This window comes from Tyto alba, unplaced genomic scaffold (assembly GCF_018691265.1).
Source record: "Tyto alba isolate M040663 unplaced genomic scaffold, T.alba_DEE_v4.0 Super-Scaffold_32, whole genome shotgun sequence".
Taxonomy (NCBI): domain Eukaryota; kingdom Metazoa; phylum Chordata; class Aves; order Strigiformes; family Tytonidae; genus Tyto; species Tyto alba.
The window spans coordinates 1,715,031-1,737,658 of record NW_024881307.1 but is presented as its reverse complement, the minus strand read 5'-3'; the positions used below and the strand labels follow the sequence as shown (position 1 = coordinate 1,737,658).

General features: G+C 51.7%; 1 protein-coding gene across 4 annotated transcripts in view; it reads left to right on the top strand.

The window, feature by feature from the left end:
• Window positions 1-22,628, top strand: part of KIRREL3 (kirre like nephrin family adhesion molecule 3) — a 334,179-nt gene that overhangs the window by 285,988 nt on the left and 25,563 nt on the right. For all 4 annotated transcript variants that reach the window (XM_042800434.1, XM_042800433.1, XM_042800432.1 and 1 more), the window contains one exon: window positions 2,055-2,160. In XM_042800434.1, the coding sequence (XP_042656368.1) occupies window positions 2,055-2,160 (106 nt within the window). The remainder of the gene's footprint in view (window positions 1-2,054; window positions 2,161-22,628) is intronic.

Here is a 22,628-nt window from a genome sequence, read left to right as displayed (position 1 = left end):
TCCTTTGCTCTTCCTTTTTTTTTTCTTTTTAATCTCCTTTTTTTTTTTTATTATTTTGAGTGCAGGAGGGAGCCGGGCTCATTTTAATACAAAGAGGCTCCTCTGTAAATCGTAGGCACAGCTACTAAACCATCAAACAATGGGGAAGCTACTAAAGAGAAGTGTGATTCATACTTAACAAAGGAAGGTGATTAGCTGTTGTTGTATAACAATAGGGAAGTGTCAGGATGCCTGCAAATGAATTAGGAGCCCACTATATATCTCTGGGCTGTTATGTTAGGGAAGCTTATTTATATTCCCAACTGCGCCCATCTTTATTGTCATTTGAATTGCACATTTTAAAATGAAATTAGGGTAAATTGAAAATACCTATAATTTCCCCGTCATAATTTCCCATCAAGAAGGCAGGTGGCTTTGCTCGCAACAAAGTGGGGCTCTGGCTGGGGAAATATCTCAGGGCCTGATGCCGGGGGGGGGGGGGGTCACAGGTCGCCGACCCGCTTTCTCAGCACCCGGCAGAATTTGTGCTTTCCTCCCCTCCCCTGCAACGCTGCCAGCGCTCGCCCGCCCTTCCCGCGCCTTCGCAGACAGCGCCGCTTGTTCCTCCTCAGCTCCTCAACAGCTGAGGTTTCATCTGCTGCCGTTACCTTTGCAAAGGGGGGACCCGGGGGGGGGAGGTGGCAAACAAGCTCTTCTCGCGGCGGTGCTCGCAGCTAGAGCCCGGACCCTCGTGCAGAGGTGCTGAGCGGTTGCCAGAGAGCCAGATCTCTGCCCCAGGACCCTGACTTGGGGATGGTGGGGGAAGCTGGTGGGGCAAGAAGCCGTCAGGGAAGCTCTCGTGCCCATGAGACACCTCAGCGCTCCTCGGGCTCGCCGTAGAGCCGTGGCTGCGCCGCATCCGAGCAGTAAATCGAGCGTCGTGGCCACCTCCGACCCTGCCGGCGCTGACCCCAATTCCCCGGTGCCTGCCCGGGCATGACACTGAGGGGGGGTCCCCCCCCCCGGGTCAGGGGGTACCGACCAGCTTCGCTTCCCTCACTTCAGCGGCGGTGACCCTCAGCCCCGTCTGCTCGGGCGCTGAGCTGCTCAGCTGCCGCCTGTCCCCGTTCTCCAGCTGGGGAGGATGTTGCTGAGATATTTAGGGAGAGGAGGGAGGCAGCAGGTGGAGGCGAACGCCTCACGTGGCCTATTTTAGGGTGTATTTTTGCATGTGAGGCATCAGACTCCCACCTTAAGGGCAGGAGAGCTCAGCTGGGTCATGAGCTGGCCTCACATACTCTCTGCAGCCCCAACGCAGTCTGCAACGGGACAGCTGGTTCTTCAGGCACCTAGAAAACCTCTCCATGAGGCCGTTTCTTTCTGCCTTTTCCCTCAAATTAAGCCCCATCCTTAAAATCTAAAGCTGGAGGCCTACCACCCCCCTCTCGGACATCACGAAAAATTAAAACAACCCTGGATATTCCTATTCCTCATCTAAACACTGCACCCTTCGCTTGCTTTCATTGGTTCTCTCCTAAATTTGGTTCGCTGCTAAAGCCTTTAATTGCTTATCATGTAAAAAGAGGAAGAGAGATCGAGCACCAGTTGGAAGAACCGAAAGGCCTGTGACACCAATAAGGACTCGGCAGAGATGATTAGGCTGATGAAAGAGCAGAAATGCCACTTTCAAGTTAGCGGATAGACAAAAGATCATCATTACACAGGGAGATATTAAATGGGAGCTTTTCAAAGCAGGCAAGTTTATTTCCTTAAACGGGAATCAGAGCTGGAGTTAATGTTTTTGAAGTGAAATGCCACATTGAATAGTGTACGTGACTTCCCTTTCTGTCTTATTTACTGAAGCCCTCCAAGACGGGAGCAGTGTGCCTGACATGATCCTGTCTTACAAAGCCCTGCACGTTCTGTCACAGCACCAAGGAGTCTCGGAGTTTTTGCCATGTTTTCTTCTGACCAAATTTTTCTTCCCAGCCTCAGAAGCCTGGCAGACAGCGGGCGAGGGGGACGCTGCGCCACGTTTTCGGGTTGCTTATGGGCTTGTCTCTCTCTCTTTGCAGACCCACCCCTGGTGAACTTGTCCGTGGAGCCGCAGCCGGTCCTAGAAGACAACACTGTGAAGTTCCACTGCTCCGCCAAGGCCAACCCTGCTGTCACCCAGTACAGGTAAGGCGGCCGCCCCGCTCGCTGCCACCGCACATCTCGCCCCAGCCCTCCCCCGAGAGCTCCTCGTGCAAAGTAATTTCCTTCGGGCCACCCAAGAGTGCTCAGCGGCCCTCACCGCAGTTTTTGGTGGCTATTCAGCTTGCTCCCGTGGTTATTGCTGCTCCGTGGTCGTTCTGGCTCATCCCCGTGGGCTCTGCTGTCCTCCAGCCAGAGGATGCGATGGCTGGAGCCAGACGCAGCCCCTGCTCCCCGCAGGGCAGCAGAAACCTGCAGTGGCACGGTCCCACGTCCCAGCATCCTGGCTCCCTGGCGCTGCTCTTGCCTTGACGATGTTGTTACACGTCGAGAGGCTCCAACTGCCTCCGCGTGAGGGCCGTCTGCTACGTTTTGCTGCATGCAGCAAGTCCTCGGTCAGAGATTCGTTGGCGCTTTGGAGTGGATTAAGAGGCCTGGCACCGAGCTGGCAGAGCCATCTGTTTGGGGACATAACGAGCAAAGCGCGCCGAGTGAAAAGTCTATTATGGGAAAATTCCTTTTTTTTTTTTTTTTTTTTTTGCATACTCTTTTATGATTTGAACAATACAGCTCCACTACCATCTCTGTGTAACCCTTAAGCAACTGCCGTAAGCCTCTCTAACCCCAGCAGCATGGAGCAGAGCTCAGAAGGGGCCAGAGCAGAGGTGCCTGGGCTGAAGACGTGGGGGTATGTAGGGGATGAGCTCTCCTCGAGTGGGACATTGTCCTTGTGTGGATAGGGTCATCATTACCTCCTGGGACCTTCAGTGAGAGCTCCAGGTGAGCAGATGGCTTTGCACCGAGCAGAGTCGCCGCCGCGGGCTCTTGGGTATGGGTATGAGGGCTGCTGGCATCGGAAAACACCCCTTTTCTGAAAGGTTTCTCAGTCTAAGCAGTCAAAAATACAGGTGTGGTAAGCGGGGTGGGTTGCCATCACACTTTGGGAGAAGAAAGCATCGTGCTCAGCCTCCTGGTAAGCGGGGTGGGTTGTCATCACACTTTGGGAGAAGAAAGCATCGTGCTCAGCCTCCTGGTAAGCGGGGTGGGTTGCCATCACACTTTGGGAGAAGAAAGCATCGTGCTCAGCCTCCTGGCTCCAGCTCTTGGGCAGGGGGGCCCATGTCTGAGCCAGCACAGAGACATTTCACAGGAACCAGGAACACCCCGGCCCCACTGCTGCAATCAGCCGCTCCTCACTCCTGCCTTGAAGTTACGAGTGCGCACGCACCCGCATGCAATCAGTTCTGTTTTTGCAACAGTGTCAGTTGATAATAACAGAGGAGGCACCTCCGGGGACAGGTTACCATGACCCGCCTCCTGTTAGGCTCGTACAGCTTAATTAGTACAATCGAGTTTGCTGGTAGGAATGATTCCTTCCGGCTGGATATCTGCTATCAGCACAACAAAGCAATAATTGCGTTCCTGGTTACACAGAAGAGTTATTAATTTGAGAAGTCAATTAATGTCAAAGATACAAATAGCCCTGTTTTCATATTTACAGTTAGGAGGAAAATGAAGCGCGTGACAGTCTGGACGAACGTCCCACGTGGGTCTTATGCCGTGATTGATTCTGGTACATTCAAAGGCAAGCCTTTGGCCAAGGAACCAGCCCGTGGCAAGAGCCTGACAAAGTTTCTCCTCCAAAGACAGGGCATCTAGCCTGATCCTCGGCAACAGAGGCTTCCACATCACCCCTGAACCCGCCCTGGGCTAATCCCCTCCACTAGAGGAGACTTGAAGACTCCAGGCTGGTTTTTCTCCTTCCTCTTGGCTGTTCCCACCTTCTGGGTACATGGCCAGAACAGTGCTGGGTTGCTTTTCTCCACCAAATAGCCACGCTTCTCCTGTCTTTGGGGCCGTCTCGTTAGCGCAGGGTCTTGGCTGTCCCGCTCGCAGCCCTCCTCTTTCCCTCTCCCCCAGCCCACGGCCACGTGCCTTCTCCCCCTTCCCCTTGCCTGAGCACCAGGATTTCTGCTTTGCCGCAAAGTGCTTCGCGACTCGTTTGCTGATGGACTGTACTATCAAAACCAATTGCACTTTTTTTTCAGGTTATGCTTTCTCATAAGAGGGATTGGGTCGGGGGGGTGGGGGGGGGCGGGGAAAGAAGCATGAAAAATTCAGTAACTTTGAGGTTTTAATTTCTTACGTTCCTTTAACCTGCTAACATCACACAAGGTTTTTACCTTACCACTGTGACAAGCAAACAGGATTCAGCAGCGCTCGGCAGGGCTTCCTTCCGCTTAATGGCTCTGATTGATTGCCAGGGGGATTTATTTCCCTTCCAAAAGATCCCAGAGTTCTTCACTAACCGTGAAAAGGTGGCAGATGTGTTGGGACTGAAGCTTGGAGTCCTCCAGAGCGGGACATCCGAGCAAGGAGCCCCCTGCACCCCACCTCTGCCGAGGAGGGAAGGTGGGTAAAGGAATGGGATGTGTAAATCCCCAGGACTGAGATACTTGGAGGTGTGAAAAGGCAGAACATGAGCTCAGTGTCATCCCCAGGGCCACTCAGGACCCCATCTCTGATGAAAATTAATTTATTTTGCCTTAAAAACAAACAATAGAGAGAAAGTGTGATTTATTTTTTTACCCTAACCAGGGAGAGAACCTCTCTGGTATATCTCCTATGCTTCCCTCATCCCCAGATAGAGACACCAGATCTTGGTCTTCAGCCGACATTTATTTTTAATACCTCCCAATGTTTGTCAGTAAACAGCTCTGAACACAAAGGAAAAATGTCTAAACAACGTAAATCCCCTTTTCTAGTGATAAATCCACAGCCAGCTCCACAGGGCCATCCCTGCTTCAAATACATGAGCAAGCTGTCACCTTGCTTGAATTTGCAAGGAACGATATGTTTTGCATCGGGTTTGCACCCCGGGTTTTTCTGACCTGGAAAAGCAGGTGAGGCTGAACATTTGACCCAAAGGCTTCACCTAAAGATGCTCGGCTGGGCAGCATCCATGCACTGTGCTGCTCGTTAGCAAGAAGCTGCTAAGCCAACCCCGTGGTCCTGCCAACCTGGGGTTTTAAGCACAGACCCCTCACTCTCTTTGTTAGGGTGGTAAGGGAAGAGAAATAAAATTTAACTCAATTTCCCAGGAGGCAAAAATCCCCCTCTACCCCTACCCAAAGCCCCCACAGAGGTTATAGTTTTGATTAAATTAAGGCAGCTGCATTTTCCTTGAGAGGTTTTCTTCGTGCTCTCTTATGTAATAATACATCATATATGTGTGGTTTTTAATGCAAGGAAAACCTGGTTAGAAAGGAGACCTCAGAGCGATCTCCTCCCAGAGCCAGAGTGGAAAGTTACAGCCTGCACCACATCTCTTCTGGGGAGCGTTTAATGACATTTTGTCAAAATTGACAGGTTTCCATGAAATGTTTGGCCTCGCTGGCATTTTCTAACGAGAGAAAAAGCCAGAACCTCTCTGCCTTAAAAGATTTGCCGGCATCTCATGATGCTGGGGGGCAGGCAGGGCTGGGGCAGGGTATCCTTTGCCGGAGACACGGTTCCTCCGCTCCTTTTCTTAGCTGAGGACATCCTGCAGCCAAAGCTGGAGCTGAAATCCCAACCCTTCTCCCTCTCTGGCAGCAGCGATTCCTTGACAAGGAGCATCTTTTTCCCCAGGGGGGTTTGTTCACCCACGATGTCGCCTGGGCTGTCACTCGCTTTTGGATGTGGGACAGGCCAGTGTCACCATAAGCAAGGGGAGGGAGCTGGGCAGAGGGCTGGCGAGGCGTCGCAGCGGTGTGTGAGCAGCATTTTCTTGGCATAGGGATGAATTAAACCTGGCAGCAGGTGTTTTGCTCATTTTCATGTTTTCCCTCTCACCATACAGAGCAATCTTTGCACAGGCGTACCCTATGGCCTTCGTAGGGTCTTAAACCCCACCTGGCCTGGGTTTTTCCCCCCTTCTCCGGGGAGCGTGTTCCTTTTGCAGCTAAAGAGCAACTCAGCCCACCAAAACGCTGCTCCACAGCTCCTCGCAGTGCTCCACAGCACCTGCTGCTCGAGAAAGGCTCACGGGGAACCCGGGCTGCACCTCCACGGAATGTGTCCCCACCTGCTTTAGCACCGTGGGCTTTTCCCGGCGTCCCCAAAGGCTGGCGGGGGAAAACCTCCTCTTCCTCTCCCTTTGCCTCGAGCCGCTGCCCTGCCTGCACCAGCTCGTTTGCAGGCAGAGCGTCAGGCAGCCACGGTGCCCGGCCGGAGGAGCAGCGGCAGCGGAACGGTTGCACCAGGCAGCGAGCATACGTGGGGGCAAATTGCACCGCCTCGTCCTCCTCTAATAACGCGCTTCCCGCGCGCCTCGGCCTCTCGGTGGACAGTTCTGGGGTGGGGAGGGGGGGGGGGGGGGTTGGAACTGGGGAGTTTGCTGACTTTCTTTTGCTGCAAGCAACCCGGCAAGAAAGGGAGAGAGAGTAATTAGCTGTCGCCGTTGTTCTGCCACCTGTGATGGCGGGTAAAATTAATGGGAAGCAACAGAAGTCGGGGCTACGTGAACCGACTCACAACCAGGCCTCCTCTTTGCTCACTTCAGATCTCTCTATTTGCCAATCTTCTCTTGGCTTTTGATGTCTGTTGTGTGTCTGTGGGGTGTTTTTTTTGCTGTTATTATTTATCACTCGCAGTAAGAAAGGGAATCTTTAAAGTGGCAGAAGAAAATGGGAAAGTTTAATATTGCAAGAGGCAGAGTCCCTCAGCCTTTTGGGCTCCTCCGATGATGATTATTTTTGCAGAGCGATGGGGAGTTGGTGCAGGCAGGGCACTAATGCATATCTCAGTCTCACGCGTTGATACAGTGCTCTCGACCCCAAGGCTAGCAGAGACCTTTGCAAATAATGTTATCTTTGTAGGCACAGAAGGGGGGACATTTCAAGCCACCCTCCAGCATCAGCTGCGGTTCTGGGGACTATTGCACTGCCAAAACAAGGCGTGGGGCTGACGGACAGACAAACAGACATAGTTGGAAAGAGAGGGCTGTCTCTCCCCAGCCACCACAAGGCATCCAGCTCTGGCGTTGGGTACAGAAGCTGTGAACGATGTGCACGGCTCTCCCTGGTTGCGTGGGACATGGCAGAAGATCCAGCTGATGCTGCAGCAGAAGCAGAGGTCAGGAGGAGCTGGGAAGCATTTACTTAGCAGCCCCCCAGGGGACAGTGCTACACCAATTCTTCCCCATCCTATAGCAGAAAGGGAGATTCCATTTTGCGCAGTCCAAGCAAGTTCCACTTGTCCCTGCTGGGCTGAAGCCGAAGGTGCCGCCCGCCCAGATGTTGGTGAAGACGTCCCTGCATCAACCAGCTTGTGGAACTGCAGCTGGAGGTCAGGGCAGGAGTCACACCATCTTCCCAGATCACAGGGTGCCTGCCCAGGCTGTGCCGGAGCTCGGAGCCAGCCCGCAGCATCCCTCCGTCCTCAGCCCCACCGCCATCACCACCACACCGCGTGGCTCAGCTTGGGGCAGGAGTGGTGTTTGTTTGTTCACTCTGTGGGCCCCGGTCTGTGGAAAAGACCTTGTTTGGTAGAAGCTGTTTTATCTCTGAACCAACAGCATGCTGTCGCTCATCAAATATTAATCCAAACTCAACTGCTTCTTGAAGAGGTTTTCTTTAAAGACAGTGGGGCTTGAATGTACCTGATGGGAGGCACTGGTCCTAGCCTCCCTCTGCCTTTGAGCAGGAGAAAACAAAAAGATGTGACTTGTTGCTGTTGCAAAGGGGCAACAACAAGATCCAGTGCCGGGCCCATTCCTCCAGCCTGCTCTGCAGGGTCCTGGCTCTGGTTGGGATTCAGGGTGGGCATTCCCCACCCAGCTTCAGGGAGACGTGTGGGTGAAGAACCCAGGCACCTTCGGTAGATCTGCTATCTCCAAGAATCGTGCATCATGCCCAAGTACAGGTCTGCAAGTGTTTTGGCTGGTGGTCTTGGCGGGGAGTGGCATGTTTGTTGGGGTTCAGGTAGCTATGGAAAAATTGCACCTGATACCAAGGAGCTCTGAGAAGGGAAGCATTAAATAGCAACACACATCGGCTGTGCTTTGGCCTGCCTGTCTTCCACTGTGCCATCTCAGAGGCATCCATCCATGGAGATGCATTCCCACCTTTTGTTATAACGAACCCAGAGGAAAAAGCTCAAACTCCACAGAGCATTGCTGCTCTTTTTACTTTAGATCTCATCGTCACAGTTCTGGGACCTGCTGGCACCTTACCAGATTTATCCATGAGATGCTGCGGGCTGCCACAGAGAAGTTGTCTTCTCCGAGAGCGAGTGCCCCGTGTCCTGCTGGAAACAGCACCGCCGCAGCTTGGAAGTTTGCTCAGATGCTCGAGCCAGCTGCCTCGTGGCTTGGCATTGCTGTGCTACATGGCAAAGGGCCGGTGAATAAGAGTGTGTGCTGATGGGTGACACTGGATGGGAGAGAAGCAAAGCCGGGAGCCTTAGAAGCCTGGGAGAGCCTTATCAAAGGGGTGGGGATGAGCAGATGGCCAGCCCTTGCTTGGCGTGGGTGAACCACTGCACCTCCACTGCCCCGGTAAACGTGGCTGGCTGGACTGACTGATTGCTGGAAGCACATCCCGAATCAATCCGTCACGGGCTCAGCGCATAAACCCAGCTTCTCCCAAACAAATCCCCAAGGCAAGAGAGAAGGGACAGCCCCTGCCCTAGCCTGTAGCAGAGGAGGAAGCTCAGAGTGACGGTCAGCGAGGTTTGTGTGTGGTACCCAGGCGTTTCCCCCCCCCTAATTCCTCACGCTCACTCCTCAGGGATTGGGATGGGGTCCCCCCCCAGGCCAGAGGGCTGCCCCCGGGGATACGTCCAGATCAGGATTCATGAGAGTCAACCCCCATACCCAGGCAGTGAGGATTGCTGGGCTGATAGACGGCTGCACCCCGTTCCATCTGACCATGATGAAGCCGCATGCTTCATCTACAGGGCCTAGGAATTCAGATCTTAGGGAAGGAAGAGCCTTAGGAATTGTTTTCTGCTGCCAGGACCATTGAGCAGAAGGAGAAATCACTCCAGGCACTGGGAGAAGAAGTCTCTCTTCCAGCTAGCTCTCCACAGCTGGGCTTCTGGATGTGCACAACCTCTCTATTCCCAGGTGAAAGGCCAGGGGGAGGCATGTTTGAAGTTTAATGCTCTTCCGTGACACCAAAGCTGTCCCTGCCCCTTCCGTTCAGCTGCCGCAGAATGTGTTCACAGATCCGTAGGCTGTAAAGGCCAGAAGGGATTATTGGATTGTGGGAAGCTGCTGCAGAGATTCGGGGCGATGCATTTCATTGGCAACTTTTGATGGAGAAGTGGCAAATGATCCGTTTAATGGGCACGCCTGGCGCTGCTCGCAGCCAAGCCGTAGCAGTGGCCGTTTTCCCTATTCTGGCACTATAAGACCTGAATATATATTGATATGAAATACGGATGGCTTTGAAAAATGTCTCCTGGGAATTGGTGAGTTTGGTATGTTGCTTGCTTTCTTCTGCCCGTTCATGAAAGGCCCAGAATAAAAGTGAACATCCCTCCCTGTACTCTGCATTTCCCAGAGCCTCTGATCACTGAGACCACTACATAATCAGCACATTTTTTTTTGTCTCCCCAGCAGTCTCTGCCAAGGAAGGGGTATCTGCAATACGAAGCTCTTGTTAAATGACAATCACATCTCTATTAATATTTAAAAGGGACTGTCAAGGGTTTGAAGCGCACTGCAGAGCAGCCAGCGACTGCAGACAAGGTGTGAAGTCCGTGGGCACGCGGGCGCGCTCCCCCAGGCCCATCAGGCTCCGTGTCACACTCGCAGGGGTAAAATGCCTGGACATCTCCACAGGGGACTGCGAGGGGACCCACAGCAGCCCCTGCAGGGTCCTGCAGAGCCCCGGGGCTCCCTGCTACACCAGGAGGATGCTGTGGGGAGCAGCTCACCAGCCATCTGGTCCAGGCGAGAGGCATCGCAGCATCTTCGGGTGGAACGGTCACTCTGGCGCACGTGGGACCTCCTCCCGCCCCGAACCCAGCCCCCCTCCTTCAGGCCAGCTTGGGGAAAAGATGCCAGAGTGCAGGCTCTCCTTGGTTTTGCTGCCTTCCTCCCCTCCCTGCTCCCATCTGCTCCCTCCTCCTCCGCCGGCCGAGGCTGCCGTCTGTCCAGCGGCAGGGTGCCGTGAGTCCATATGCCGTCCCTGGGCAGGGCTGTCACCTCTCCCGCTGCCTCCCACGGCCAAACTCGGCAAGGGAGGCGAGAGAATCCGGAGTGGAGAAGGGGCCCGCAGGCATTTCACAGCAGCAACGGAATAAATCTAATTTATAGACATAGCAAAATGCAGCTAAAGCGGGAGTTGAAATGAATGCAAAGCACACAGAGGTCTCAAGTTATCGGCACTGTAACATTTTTCCTGACTATCTCTGTTTTCCTGCCCGGGTTTGTCTTTGTAGCTTCCTCCCAGACAACTGGACCTTTGCTCTGAAGTGAAAATGAAAGCTGAGGAAAGAAAAAAATAACGGGAAATGAATTCTTCAGATCTCCTTCATGATGCATCAGCCCCATCTGCCAGCTCCCTCTGACAGGGAGCGAAGCGTGCCTGGGTGGCAGGCAGAGAGGGAAAGACAGGCTTTAAAAAGAAAAAAAAAAAAAGAAAAAAAAAAAAAAAAAAGTAAAGTAACAGGCACAAATATCCCTGCAGCTTGGAAGCAAGGCTGGGCTGCCAGGTGGGCTCCACCAAGGCATGCAGCTCCAGGTGAGACCGGGAAGATGAGGTTGGAAGAGCTTCCCTTCGCTCGTGGAGCCCTGAGGATGGGGAGATTTGTCTTCCCGTTCCCTGGCTTGTCAGGGTAATGGGAACAAGCGGGTGGGAGATGTTTGGAGGCAGCTCGAACTAATTAGGAGAGAGCGTAGAGGAGAGAGAGTCTGATGGCTGGAAAGGGGGAAAAAGCAGAGGGGGGAGGGAAGGAAAGTGCTTTGTACTTCGGAGCACCGCTGCCTGATGTAGAAATGATTAAAGGTACCAAATTAAACGAGTGATGAAGCAGGCAGCCCAAGCCACTGTGGTGGCTGAATGGAGAGGAGTGGCAGAGGGGGTTTGCTGTCGTGTTCCAGGAGGGCTCACTGAGACTTGGGGTGCACCACGGTTGTGGCCATCCCCATCCTGGGCAGGACCACCAGCATCTCCTTGGGCGGGAGTTGGCAGCCTTGCAACTCTTCAAGTCTTCGCTTGCGCACTGCATTTCCAGCTAACTGCACCCAAATCTCTGGGTGCTAGCAAGCACCTTATGATTTGCTACCCAGAAAAGCTGCAAATACTCTTTTAAACATCCGTAGGGTTCGGAGAGATCTGAGGGTTGTGTTTTCCCACACTCATTGGTCACCTCTTGTTCAAAACATGCTCCTGGAGGCTGGGAGAGTGACTGGGAAGGGAGCATCATTGACTCCTCCGGCCAGATCTCCTCTCCCTTTGCAAGGAGAGGTGGCAGCTTTTCAAGCCTAATTTAACAGTCTTTAATCTGAGTTATTCCAAACCACACTTGCCACTTCCTTCATGCGTTCCCGCAGGATGATGGGCTGATTTCACAGAAAGAACAGCCTTAAGCAAATCTTGTCACACAAGAAAATTGATTTTTCAAAACTGACTTTTACAAGATTACTGGCATTTTTTTCCCCTCATCTTTCTTCTGTATCGTTCCCTTCCAGTCTCACGAGGCGGCTTCAGATCTAAGGAAATTAGAGATGCTGTGACTAAATTGAAAATGTAAAAAGGGGGAGAAGGAGAAAAAAAAAAAAAGACACCAAACACTCAGCACCTCCTCTCCTGCTGCCTCTCAAGGGTACGGCTGCTTGTGCTTGTGCCTGTGAAGTAGCAGAGATGTCTCCTTCACTTCTCCTGCTGCCATAACCTTCGTGAGACATCAGGAAAGAGTCTGTCGAAGGGTTATGCCAGCCTCTCACAGAGAACATCCCCTGATGGACATTCCTTGGTGATCGCAAGCTGGATCACAGGGTTTTTTTGTTTCTCTCCCTCAATCCCTACCTTTTATTTTCTCTTTTGGAAGAAAAAGTGAGTTTCCTCCTGCCGCTCGATTCAGAGACATCTCAATGTGTTTTGTTAAAAAAAAGAAGAGAGAGGAAGAGTTGCCTTGAAGTCGTTTCAGACAGCTTAAAATATGCTAAGCTTTTGTGTTTCTGTGATATAAATAATGAATCCTCTTACAGCTTCTGAGTCGGGAAAGACATTGATTTAAGAGGCCTTCAGCTCTGTTTGAGGTTTTTCTGCATTCATGCCAGAGGGTGGGGAACGTGACCAGAGACAAGCAAGGCGTGAATGCTGGGGCAGGGTGTGCAAGAAGGACCCAGGACGGGGACAAGGGTTGCCCACACCTCAGTCCTGCAGGTGCTTTGCTAAACGATCTCACTTCTCAATTCTCTATTTGCTCCTCTGTTACTGTTTTCAGGGGTTAGAGTGGGGTTTAAATGGAGTATGAAGTTGCTAGCATCTACTTGTCTCCCGGTCACCGTCTCTGCTCCGGTAAACCAGGTGGTGATTTGGTGACTGCAGTCAGCATCAGTTATTGTTCATTTGACTAATTTCCCAAGCAGCATCCTTGGAAATGTCTCTGCTTAAAAGAGCTGTCAGGGTAGCCACAAAATGTAGGCCACCATGCATGGCATGAGTACGAGAAACCCCAGTGGACACTGGTGTCCCAAAATAAACCAGTTGGGTCCCACCTGCCCCCCAGGAACACGTGGCCCGGTACTTTCCCCAGTACACATGACTGGTCTTGGACACCAGCAATCAGAGGGCTCATCCTGCCACGTGTAGGCTGTTGGTGTCTGGATCTGCTGCTGAGCTTGGGCAAACGCCACACGGGCTTGCTCAGCTGGGACTTCAAGCTGGGTTCACTGGGAAACAGTAAATCTAGGGGAAAGCAAGGGAAAAGTTGACACAAGTTTCTGGCAGGAGAACCATTCCTCCGGAAACCTAGATGGCTTTGATAGCTGTGGCAAGGGCATGCTGTGCATCCTGAACCTCCTCTCGGCTTGGCACAAAGTTGTCTTGGCATCCTTGTTTGGTGTAGACAGCAGGTAGTGTTGCAAAGCCCATCCCAGGAAGACCCAAAAGGGGTTCTGGTCTCATCCCACATCAGGTCACGGAGTAACCCTGTTAACTTCAGGTCTTGAAGTTCCCCTTGGGTTTCTGTTCCTGTGCAAACTCTCCAGAAGCTCTTGGCAAATATTAAAGGAAAAACGCAAGCTGTTGTCTCTGGATTGTAAGGCCATTTGTCTTTAAAGCATCGAGCAATGCTTATTGCTCAGCTCTGCTTTGCTATTGAAGTGTGTAATTAAGCACTTAATGGTTTTTACTTTTGGAGACTGCTTTTTTTTTTTTTTTTTTTAATGCTGGTTCTTGCTCTTTTATACAGAAGTCAATAGATAATCGCACAGTTCTGACGGGTCAGTCTGTTGTACCAGTGTGCAGTCACGTTTGATTATTTTCTCATGACATGGCTTGGAAAAGCAGTATTGTTACCAGGGTGGCCTACGGGGATTCAAGAGACTTGGCCAAGAACAGTGATTTGAGCATGTTTGGGAAGGGAGGGAGGGATGGATGGTTGGTTGGATTGATGGATGGATTCATTTCATACTGAAAAGATGAACAGATCTTTTGGTGAACTTGCAATTTTATTCTACTTCGCCTGTATGTTGCCTGTATTATATTTTCATCAGCGCAATGGGAATGCATTTCTGGATATGTCATTTATTATTCCTCCTTATGAATTGCCAGATCCCCAAGTTACTTGCAGTTCAACCAGCGGGAGCCCATGTCGCATTACACAGAAATCGCTGCCCCTGGCATCTTCTGCAAGAAGATTCCCACGTAATTAGGACTCAACCCGTTTTCACCTGGGGTGCGTGCCTCCTAGCACAGTTGCCTCCGTTGATAATTCTAACTTGAATCATTTGATCTAGACACAGTTCAGCCCTGAATGATTAACTGTTCTGGCAGGACCAGCCAAGGAACCTGCCAGAGAAGGAGCTGTGCCTCACACCAGCCTGAGGACGTGCCAGAATTCAGGCAGATAGAGTCTAAAAAGCGAGCCTGAACAATGGGAGGGCAACAGCAAGTGTCATATTGGAAGGAAAGGCTTTAGGGGGGGACTCGGTGAGTTTGCTCTGAGCTGGTGCTGGAGGGTTGGAGGGAGCTGGCTCAGACTGGTGGGCACCTTGTCCAAATTGGAGAGCATCGCCCGGGTGTTTGACATGCCCAAGGTTGGTCACGCTCCTTGAAGAGTTAATACAGACCTGTCCCGAGGTCTGTCTCCTCTCTCCATGCCAGCAAGAGGTCAGCCTGGTGCGTGCTGAAGCCCTCTCACACTATAGAGATCAAACCACAAAGCTCTTTAAAACTTCCCAAAATCAAGCCCAGGTCAAAAACTCAGAAGAGCTTTAGGAGTCAGTCAAGAAAGAGAAAACTCTTTGAAAAGCCCCGGCCCCCCGACAGCTCTCTGGCCATGCATGAATCCCGTGTGCTGGAAGGCAGGAGCCATTCCTGCCCTCTCTGTCCATCATTTCTGCCCTGAAGCATGCGGATTAGGTAGCTTCAGTGATCCAAAACATGCAGTCCCAGCCCAGCACCAGCTTCAAGATCCCCCCTGGCAGCAGATTTCTCATGCTGGTGAAGAGCTGGGGGTTTCTGTCTCCATTTACCACTGTGGCTTTTTTTCCTGCAAACCCCAAAGGAATTGCACAGCGCGGTGTAAAGCTGCAAAGGCCGCGAGTACCGGGGATGTTTTTTAGGTGGAAAGTAAGAGCTGTAGGCGAGTTTGAACAGCTTCACAGCACAGATTCACTTTGCGCCAAGCAGGAGGATCAACACGGCGGAGAATTAGCACTTCTGCATGCCAACATCCATAAATCTGGCTAAAGAAGTTCAGCTGCAGGGGTGGAGTGGGATAGGAAGACCCCAGAAGGGACTAATCCTGTTAAACGATTTGACGAAACACAAACCACGTGATGAAATTGGATTACCCGATCCACGCAAGAAATAATAGTTAAGCTATTAGTCATGTCTATTGTATGGCAGGATAAGTCAAGATGATGTAGGCAGGAGAAATGAAATGCAGCATCGCTGCCAACGGGGTAGAATCCCCCCGGGAGAGGTGACACCTCCGAGTTCATCCAGGACTAAGGGGTGACTCTCATCCCCAGTATTTCCCCAGGATAAGCAGTTCTGGCTGTCATAGCCTGCTTCTTCAGAGCTGTCTGAATAGCTTTAAACTTTCTCTGCACCTAGATAAATAGGGAATTTAATTTTAGTAACTTAACTCAGAAAAAAAAGGACAATTTTCATATGATCCCGTGACTCCGGAGCTAAGGATTTAAGGAAGGGAGAGGAGTAATTGCAAAAGAGAGGGGACTTGTGAGAGGGGAGGAGCAGAAAAGCATCCATCCCAGCAAGAGATGTGCCAACAGAGGGATTAATGGGGACAGGATTGGTGCACAGCCCTCTCGTGTGAGGAGGTGGAGGAGGAGGGGGGATTTTAAACAGTAGGATTAAAAGAGCGCCAGATCTAAAGCACCTGCATTTTGTTTTGATCTGTCAAGAAAACAGCTCAATTTGCAAAAGGAAGTTTTAAACTTCCTTTCCCTGCCCGTGAAGTTTTATGCTTTTCCTTCGAAGTAGTTAAGAGCTTTTCCATCAGCGCCTCTCCGGTTTCCTTCCGGGGGGGGGAATGAGCATCCGTAACCAGCCCCCCTGTGCAGGGAAGGAAGCCAGGGGGGCACAGCGGGCTGCGCTTCAGCCAACACCTCCCTGCTGCAAAAAAAAACCAAAAAACGGCGTCCGTCATCCTCTGCGGTCTGCGCCGTGACCGGCAGCGGCGCAGGCACATGGTCCAGCACGGGGGGAGGCAGGTGTTACACCTCGCCAGCCCCCCCCAGCCAAGCCACCCACGGGGCCCGTGGCCACCTTGGGCACGCACAGAGGTCTGCACAGCACCAGCTGCAAACTCCAGTCGTGGCCAGTGCTGCTGCTGATTATCCCACACGGCTCATTAACTATTCACAACGGTTGATCAGTCAAGTCACCGGCCAAGTTAACAGCTTTGTTTACTACTTTCCCCCCCCCCCCCCCACTTCTGCCACCAGTTTGTTCCGATCAGTGTGCTAAGCAAAAAGGTATTTTGATGGTTTTCTCTGTTGTGGCTTGGACAGGCTGTGACAGTGACGTGGCTTTAATTTTGCCGACTGGGAGAGAGAAATCTCACCCTGGTTTTTCCAGGCTCCTGCGCCAAGGGCTGCACAGACCTGGCCCTGGGGTGTTCCCACCCATCTCTACCCGGTACCCCGATGTTCTCCAGAGAGTTGGACTCCCGTTGCATATACTCAGGTGTGATTTGGGCAACTTTAAGTAGCCCCTCACTGTTTTTTCCCTCCCGTGGGATGGCAAGGAGGAGATGCAAAACCCATGCACCGAAGACAGGCACCTCCCTTCAGGACTGCGGTTTGATGAACAATCAGGCTCATCGCCAGCCTCATGGCTTGGTGGGAGGGGGAATGCCGAAGCTGAGATTAGATAGGAAATCAAGCCAGAGGTTTCTTCTGCACAGCGAGGTGTTATTATTATCATCAAAACTCCAGAGTGTTTAAAAACAATCAAAACCCAGTAGCGGTAGCTGGTGTACCTGAGCAAGTGCAATCAGACACCAAACATGTCCTTGTCTGGGATTCAAGTCTGAACTCTGGAAATTCAGGAAAAGGTTGCAGTCTTTCCCGCTGCTTGATTCTGAAGAAAATCCACATGAGAAAAAAAAAAAAAAAAAAAAATAGGCAAGAGTGAGATTAGCAAAGCTGGTGCCTCCACTCTGTGGTGCAGCATCTGCACCGTTAGGACCTGGGGTTCCCTTTGCGGTGGGGACAGAGAGGTTTGGGAAGAGGCTGTCGCTGCAGCAGCCGTGCACGGAGGGAGGTTTGCCAGGATGGGAGCTGAAGGCTTGGAAGCCTTTCCTTGGGTGTGATGGGTACCGCCGTCTTTGCTCCCCCGGCCTGCGTGCTCGAGGACCGGCCAGCCATCAGCAAGGCTGCTCAGTGCTTTCCTCAGGGCTCTGCCCTCCTGAACTTGATTAAATCCCAAGCTGGAAGGCCCAGCCTTGTAATTTAGATGGCGGAGAGATTACCTATCGCCTGTGCTGGCTGATAAATGAACCTGCTGCATCGGCACGGAGGGAGGACGGCGGACGTGCGGCTGAGGAACTGCACAGGGCCCACACGTCTTCATTAGGGAGGGAACAGGCAGGAGAAGAGGAATAACCCCATAGATCACCATTACAGAAATTTAATCTTAATGAAGACATAATTAATTTGCGCGGTGCGTCGCGCCAGAGCCGTGCAGGGGGACGCTGCTGGGGCTGTGTTACTTGCTCAGTCATTTCTCACGGGACTGTCACTCACAGGAGATGTTCTGCAAACACGGAGCTGCCCGGCACCAGCCACCCCTTGTCCTGGTCTGTCTCGGACCCCCGGGGGGGATGCCAGCCCATGAAACGCTGTCCTTCTCCACCAGCTCCTCCCCGTGGGGGCTCACGGGGCAGCGGAGGGATGCGGGGGGGGGGGGGTGTGCTCACAGCATCCTGCACGGGGACGGCTCTCGTCGGAGGATGAGAGCGGAGTGCCACATCGCAGCGCTAGGAATCGAAGGTACTGCTGGCAATAAAGCAGAAAACCCATTCTCCGAGCAATTTGTAGCAATTAATGGCCATTCCCAGGAATGAAATGTTAATTAATTCATTCCCTGAGCCATGCATTTATTTAAGGTATTTGTGGGTGTTCTTGATACTTTTATTAAGCAATTAAAATGCGTCCAAGAAAATATTTATCTATTTTTAAGTCATTCTTGGTAAACACAATTTATATGACAAGCGACTGCTTTATTTTACATTGTTAATTAAAAATAACGATACACTCCACTTCCCAGGGTTGCACACCATCAGAGCAGCCGATCTGCCGGGAGGTTCAAGGAGCACGCGTGCTGCTGGTAACTGCAAAAAACCTCCTTAGCCAGGATCCACGCAGCCTGCAATGGGAATTTAAGCAGTGCTTGGTGGGATGTTAGAGATTTCAGAGAGCCCCAGCACCCCTGTGCTGTGGGGTGGGTACCAGTGATGCCCTCCAGTTGTTCCTGAGATGCTGGAGAGGGCCGTGGCCTGATGAGGAGCTTTGTAAAGAAGAGTGTGTGCGAGTCCTACAGCCTTCCCAGGGCTCTGGAGTCAATAGCTTGTTCACACACGCTGTTTGTGGAAGAATTACAAATCCTGGTATCACAGACAGAGGAATTTCTTTGTTACAGGGAGCTTGGGCAGCACTCAGGCAGATGAAGTGCTTGCTAGCGATGCTCTTCTGCGTACCGACGCTCTCTAGGGCATGTCACGCTCCCGTTGCAAACACGGCCAGCTCTTCGTGGGCTCCACGAGCCTGGAACGGTGTCTTTGGGGGGAAGTGATGGAGCTGCTGGGTTTTTACCCCCTGTGCAGAAGACTCGGCTGAGCATCTTCCACTGAGGCCCTGGGAGCAAGCACGGGCTCTTCATCCCGGCTTTCGACAGGTTTCCTTTGGAAACCAGAGCAGGTCACTGAAGAAACACTGACATATGAAAACTGAAACAAAGCCATGGCATTGCTTGTGAGCTAACATATCCCAAACTGTCCTTTCTTATTTGCTTGTGTGCACTCTTAGCAGGGAAGCAATCGATGGAGTCAGAAGAATGCTATTTCCCTGGAGAACGTCTCCTTAGAAATGCTCCCCTCTCCCTCCTATCTTTAAGTGTTAAAAGGACCCAGTACCGGAGGGAGTGTGTGGGGGGGTGTTATTATTCTTTAATCACTGTTTTTTCATTGCTGTCTGTAATAACCCTTTTGAAGCTTGGATCGAAATATCTGTTTCCTGGTTGAAATTTGTTTTCCTCCATCACCCAGGCCAATTCAATTTCCAGAAGATACTGAATTGGGAGGCACTGGGCACTCCCTGCGGAGAGGCCAGAGAAAAATAAATGCAGGTTAGAAATACGGGGAAGGAAATAACAAAATGAAACTCAGCCCAGAGAGGAAGAAATGACCATCTGGGGCAACAGGCTGAGATGGTGCTTGGTAAAGAGAAAGGAAGACAAGAAAATGTGGAAAACCCGAGGGTACGAGGGACAGCAGCAGATAGGACACCAGGTCTGCGTTGGCCATACGACATGGATAGTGGGGAGAAATGGTGAACAACTCTGTGTTCCCCCTGCCCAGACCTGTCCCTGCAGCCCCTGCAGTATGATTTGGCTTAGGAAGAAAACCAGCAGCAAAAAAAAATGACAGGTGAGTTAGCAGCTAAGTCATACGAGGAGAGACTAAAGGAGGTAAATTTATATAGTCTGGAAAAGACCCCGGGCGACACGTTTGCAATCTATAAACAGCTTCAAGGTAACAATATAAATGAAAGAAGCCCCTGCTCTGAAGGGTGGTAGGACAAGGAGTGCTGGCTGGGATCCAGGCTCGATGTAATAAGGCTGGTGAGACATTGGGAAGAAATCACGGAGAGCCAAAGCGGTGGAGGTGGTGGATGAGGCTGTTGGAGCACCCTCTGCATCTTCTCAGCTCTGTTTTATTCAGATTCTGTTTATAAATAAATACTGAAAGGTTAAGAGGTGAGTAAGGCGTGTTATGGTCCTGTTAAAGACATGAGTAACTTGCCTTCTGGCTGTCCGTGAGCACATCATGGGAAGCTTTACAAGAAGGTTATCAGCTGTTGTTATTAAAAACCAATTTGACATTATAAAAGATCTATACTGCTTGTTCAGCCACATTGATTTAGCAGTGTTAAGCCTTGGAAAACTGGAGCAAGAACCTTGATCTCTGCTGAAGCACGAAAAATTGCTGTTTGTGACACATCTCCGCGCTCGGGAAATCCAGTTTTGCAGAAGCGATCGGTTTTGAACAAATACAGAAAGCACCGTGCCACGGTTGTTGGTGCGGGTTTTCCCAAGCCACCGCAAAGTCAAACAACTCTTGGAAACCTTGCCCTCCGTTTTCCTTTCTTTTGCAACATCCAGGAGGTTCTGACCTGAAGTCTGCCCAGCTCGAACCCAGCTCCGGACACTTCATCTGGTTTTGAAGCACCAGCACCCTCCGTGTCTGAGCTGGGAGGAGGAGCTGCAGGCAGGCTGCAAGGACATGGCCCACAGAGCTCATAAGTCACTTTTATCCTCATCTTGAAACCTCCTTCTTGTCCTCTGCAGAGCAGGGAAGGTGGTTTCGTGCAAAATAACCACGAAAGTGCCAGGCACAAGAGAAGCTCTGGATTCCCCCGCGGGTTCGGTGCCGCGCTCACCCCGTCTCATTGACTGCTCCAGGGAAATGGCTCCGTGTACCTGGTGCCTCCCTTGAGCACCTCAGTAGCAGAACAAGACCTGTCAGGGGCTGGAAATCTGCTCATGGCTGGGAGCCTCTATGGGGACAAAGTTGTAAAAGGAGCAGAAATACTCCTGACAAGAAGCACAGGGCATTTCCACATTCACCAGTTGAAGATTCCCTGTGCTTCTAGCTTTTTACCGTCCTTCCTTCCTTGTTTGTGTTCTTTCAGCAAAAGGTACTGAGGTGTGGCTTCAGGCCCTTTTGACCAGCAAACCAAAGAGGAGGCAATGAGGACGCGTCCCTTTCTCCACCCCACAGCCTGTGCAGAGTTTCAGGGAGGAGACATCAGGGCTCGGGCAGATCCCCCCCCCCAGCTCTCTCCTGCCACAACCAGGGGAGGAGGAGCATCCCCGAGGGCCAAGCTGCTGCCGCGGCGCCGGCAGATGCTCTCCACGATGGGCAGCGTTTTTCCTGTGACAGGGAGGCAGAAGGGCAAGGCAGATCCCATCGGGAGGCAGGGGAGCGTGATGCTGAGATCGGCCTCGCTGGCTGACCTCTCATGAGCCCCTTGGCTTGGGTTGCAGCTCCCTCTGGAAGGAGAAAGGCATCACTGACCATTCAAACCTTTGGAGCAGCACCTGGAAGGTGTCGCTTGTGCTGGTTTTTCCATACGAGGAGACTCCCTCATTAACACACGAAGCGCAGCCCTAGAAATAAAAGCAGCATCTCCTGATTAATTATTGAAGGGGGAGTCCAGGGAGGAAGGGAGGGTAGGGAAGCTGAAGTGGCTAGTCAGCATCTGTTAGAGGTGCAAAGATAAATGAAATGAGAGAGCAGATAAGTGCATACAAATCAGCTCACATCTGTACCTCTAATACATCTCTTTCAAAACGCTCGTGTCATCAGATGGCGGGTGAAGCCTTGCAGGTCAGCTGTCCTGATTCAATTAGGTCCACGTTCGCAGGCGCCGGGGGAATTTGCTCCAGCAGCCCTGTCAAAGCGTTTTGCAGCCTGCCGTGGACCAACGTTTCACCCTCGCTCCAGCCCCACAGAGGCTCCTGGGGAAGCCCCATCGTGTCTACAGCCCTTCTTGGGCTGGATGAGCCCTCTGCAGCTCCCGTTGTATTTGGCTGTCTACGGGGCAATGCAAAAACGAGGGGAGCCATGCCTGACCCCAGAGCAGAGCAGAAAGGGGTTGCTGAGAGCAGTAAAGGCAGGAGCAGGAGACCCACGGGGGGACCATGAGCAGATACTCTTCTCCTTGAAGCAGCATCCATGGCCCGTCCCTCTGGAGCCTGGTGGGGCACATCCAGCTCCCAGCACCTTCATCTTTCCCCAACCCACCCCATCACGTCCAAACATCCCAACTCATCCAGCACAACCAGAGGAGGGCAGCCGCAAGACAACAGGGGCGGAGATTTCTCAGGGAAATCCTCTTCCCTCTAATTTACCTGTCAGTTGTTTCAGTTGTTTGGGGAGGAATTTTTTTTTTTTTTTTTCCCCCCCCCCGGGGCTGCTGCCTGCGCTTTCTTTTCCCTTCCCCCAAAGAGCGGCTGGAGTTTCACGCTGCCTGACAGCATCTCCTGTCTTTCTCACCCGTTCCAGAGTGGCAGGTTGCCAGATGGTGCCCCATTAGGTCACATTTGCTCATTGTTTGGCAAACAGCGGCTTAATTCAAGTGCTGAGTTGACAGCTTGTTCTTCAAGACAATTTGCAAGTTGCAGTGTTGCAAATGCCAGCTTGGCTTTTCAGGGTAATGTTATTTCAGCTGCCTTAAAGGGATAAAGTTCTCTTTGATTGGAAAAAAAAAAAAAAAAAAAGAAGAAAAGGGTGAAACTGGAGGGAAGATTAAAAGGGTTTTAGTGGTTTTGATGTGGAAGGACCTGCGGTGTTGGTTGGCAAGTGTTCGGAAAGGGACCGTGGAGACTCTCCATGTCCCATCCCTCCTATCATTGAGGTCTTCTACCCGTGCCCCACGATCCTAAGGAATTAGGTGTGTTTCCAGTGAATCAGGCTTTCACAGGGAAATAACAATTTTGGTTTATTTTGGAAAGGTTTCAGCAGAGATACACATACACATT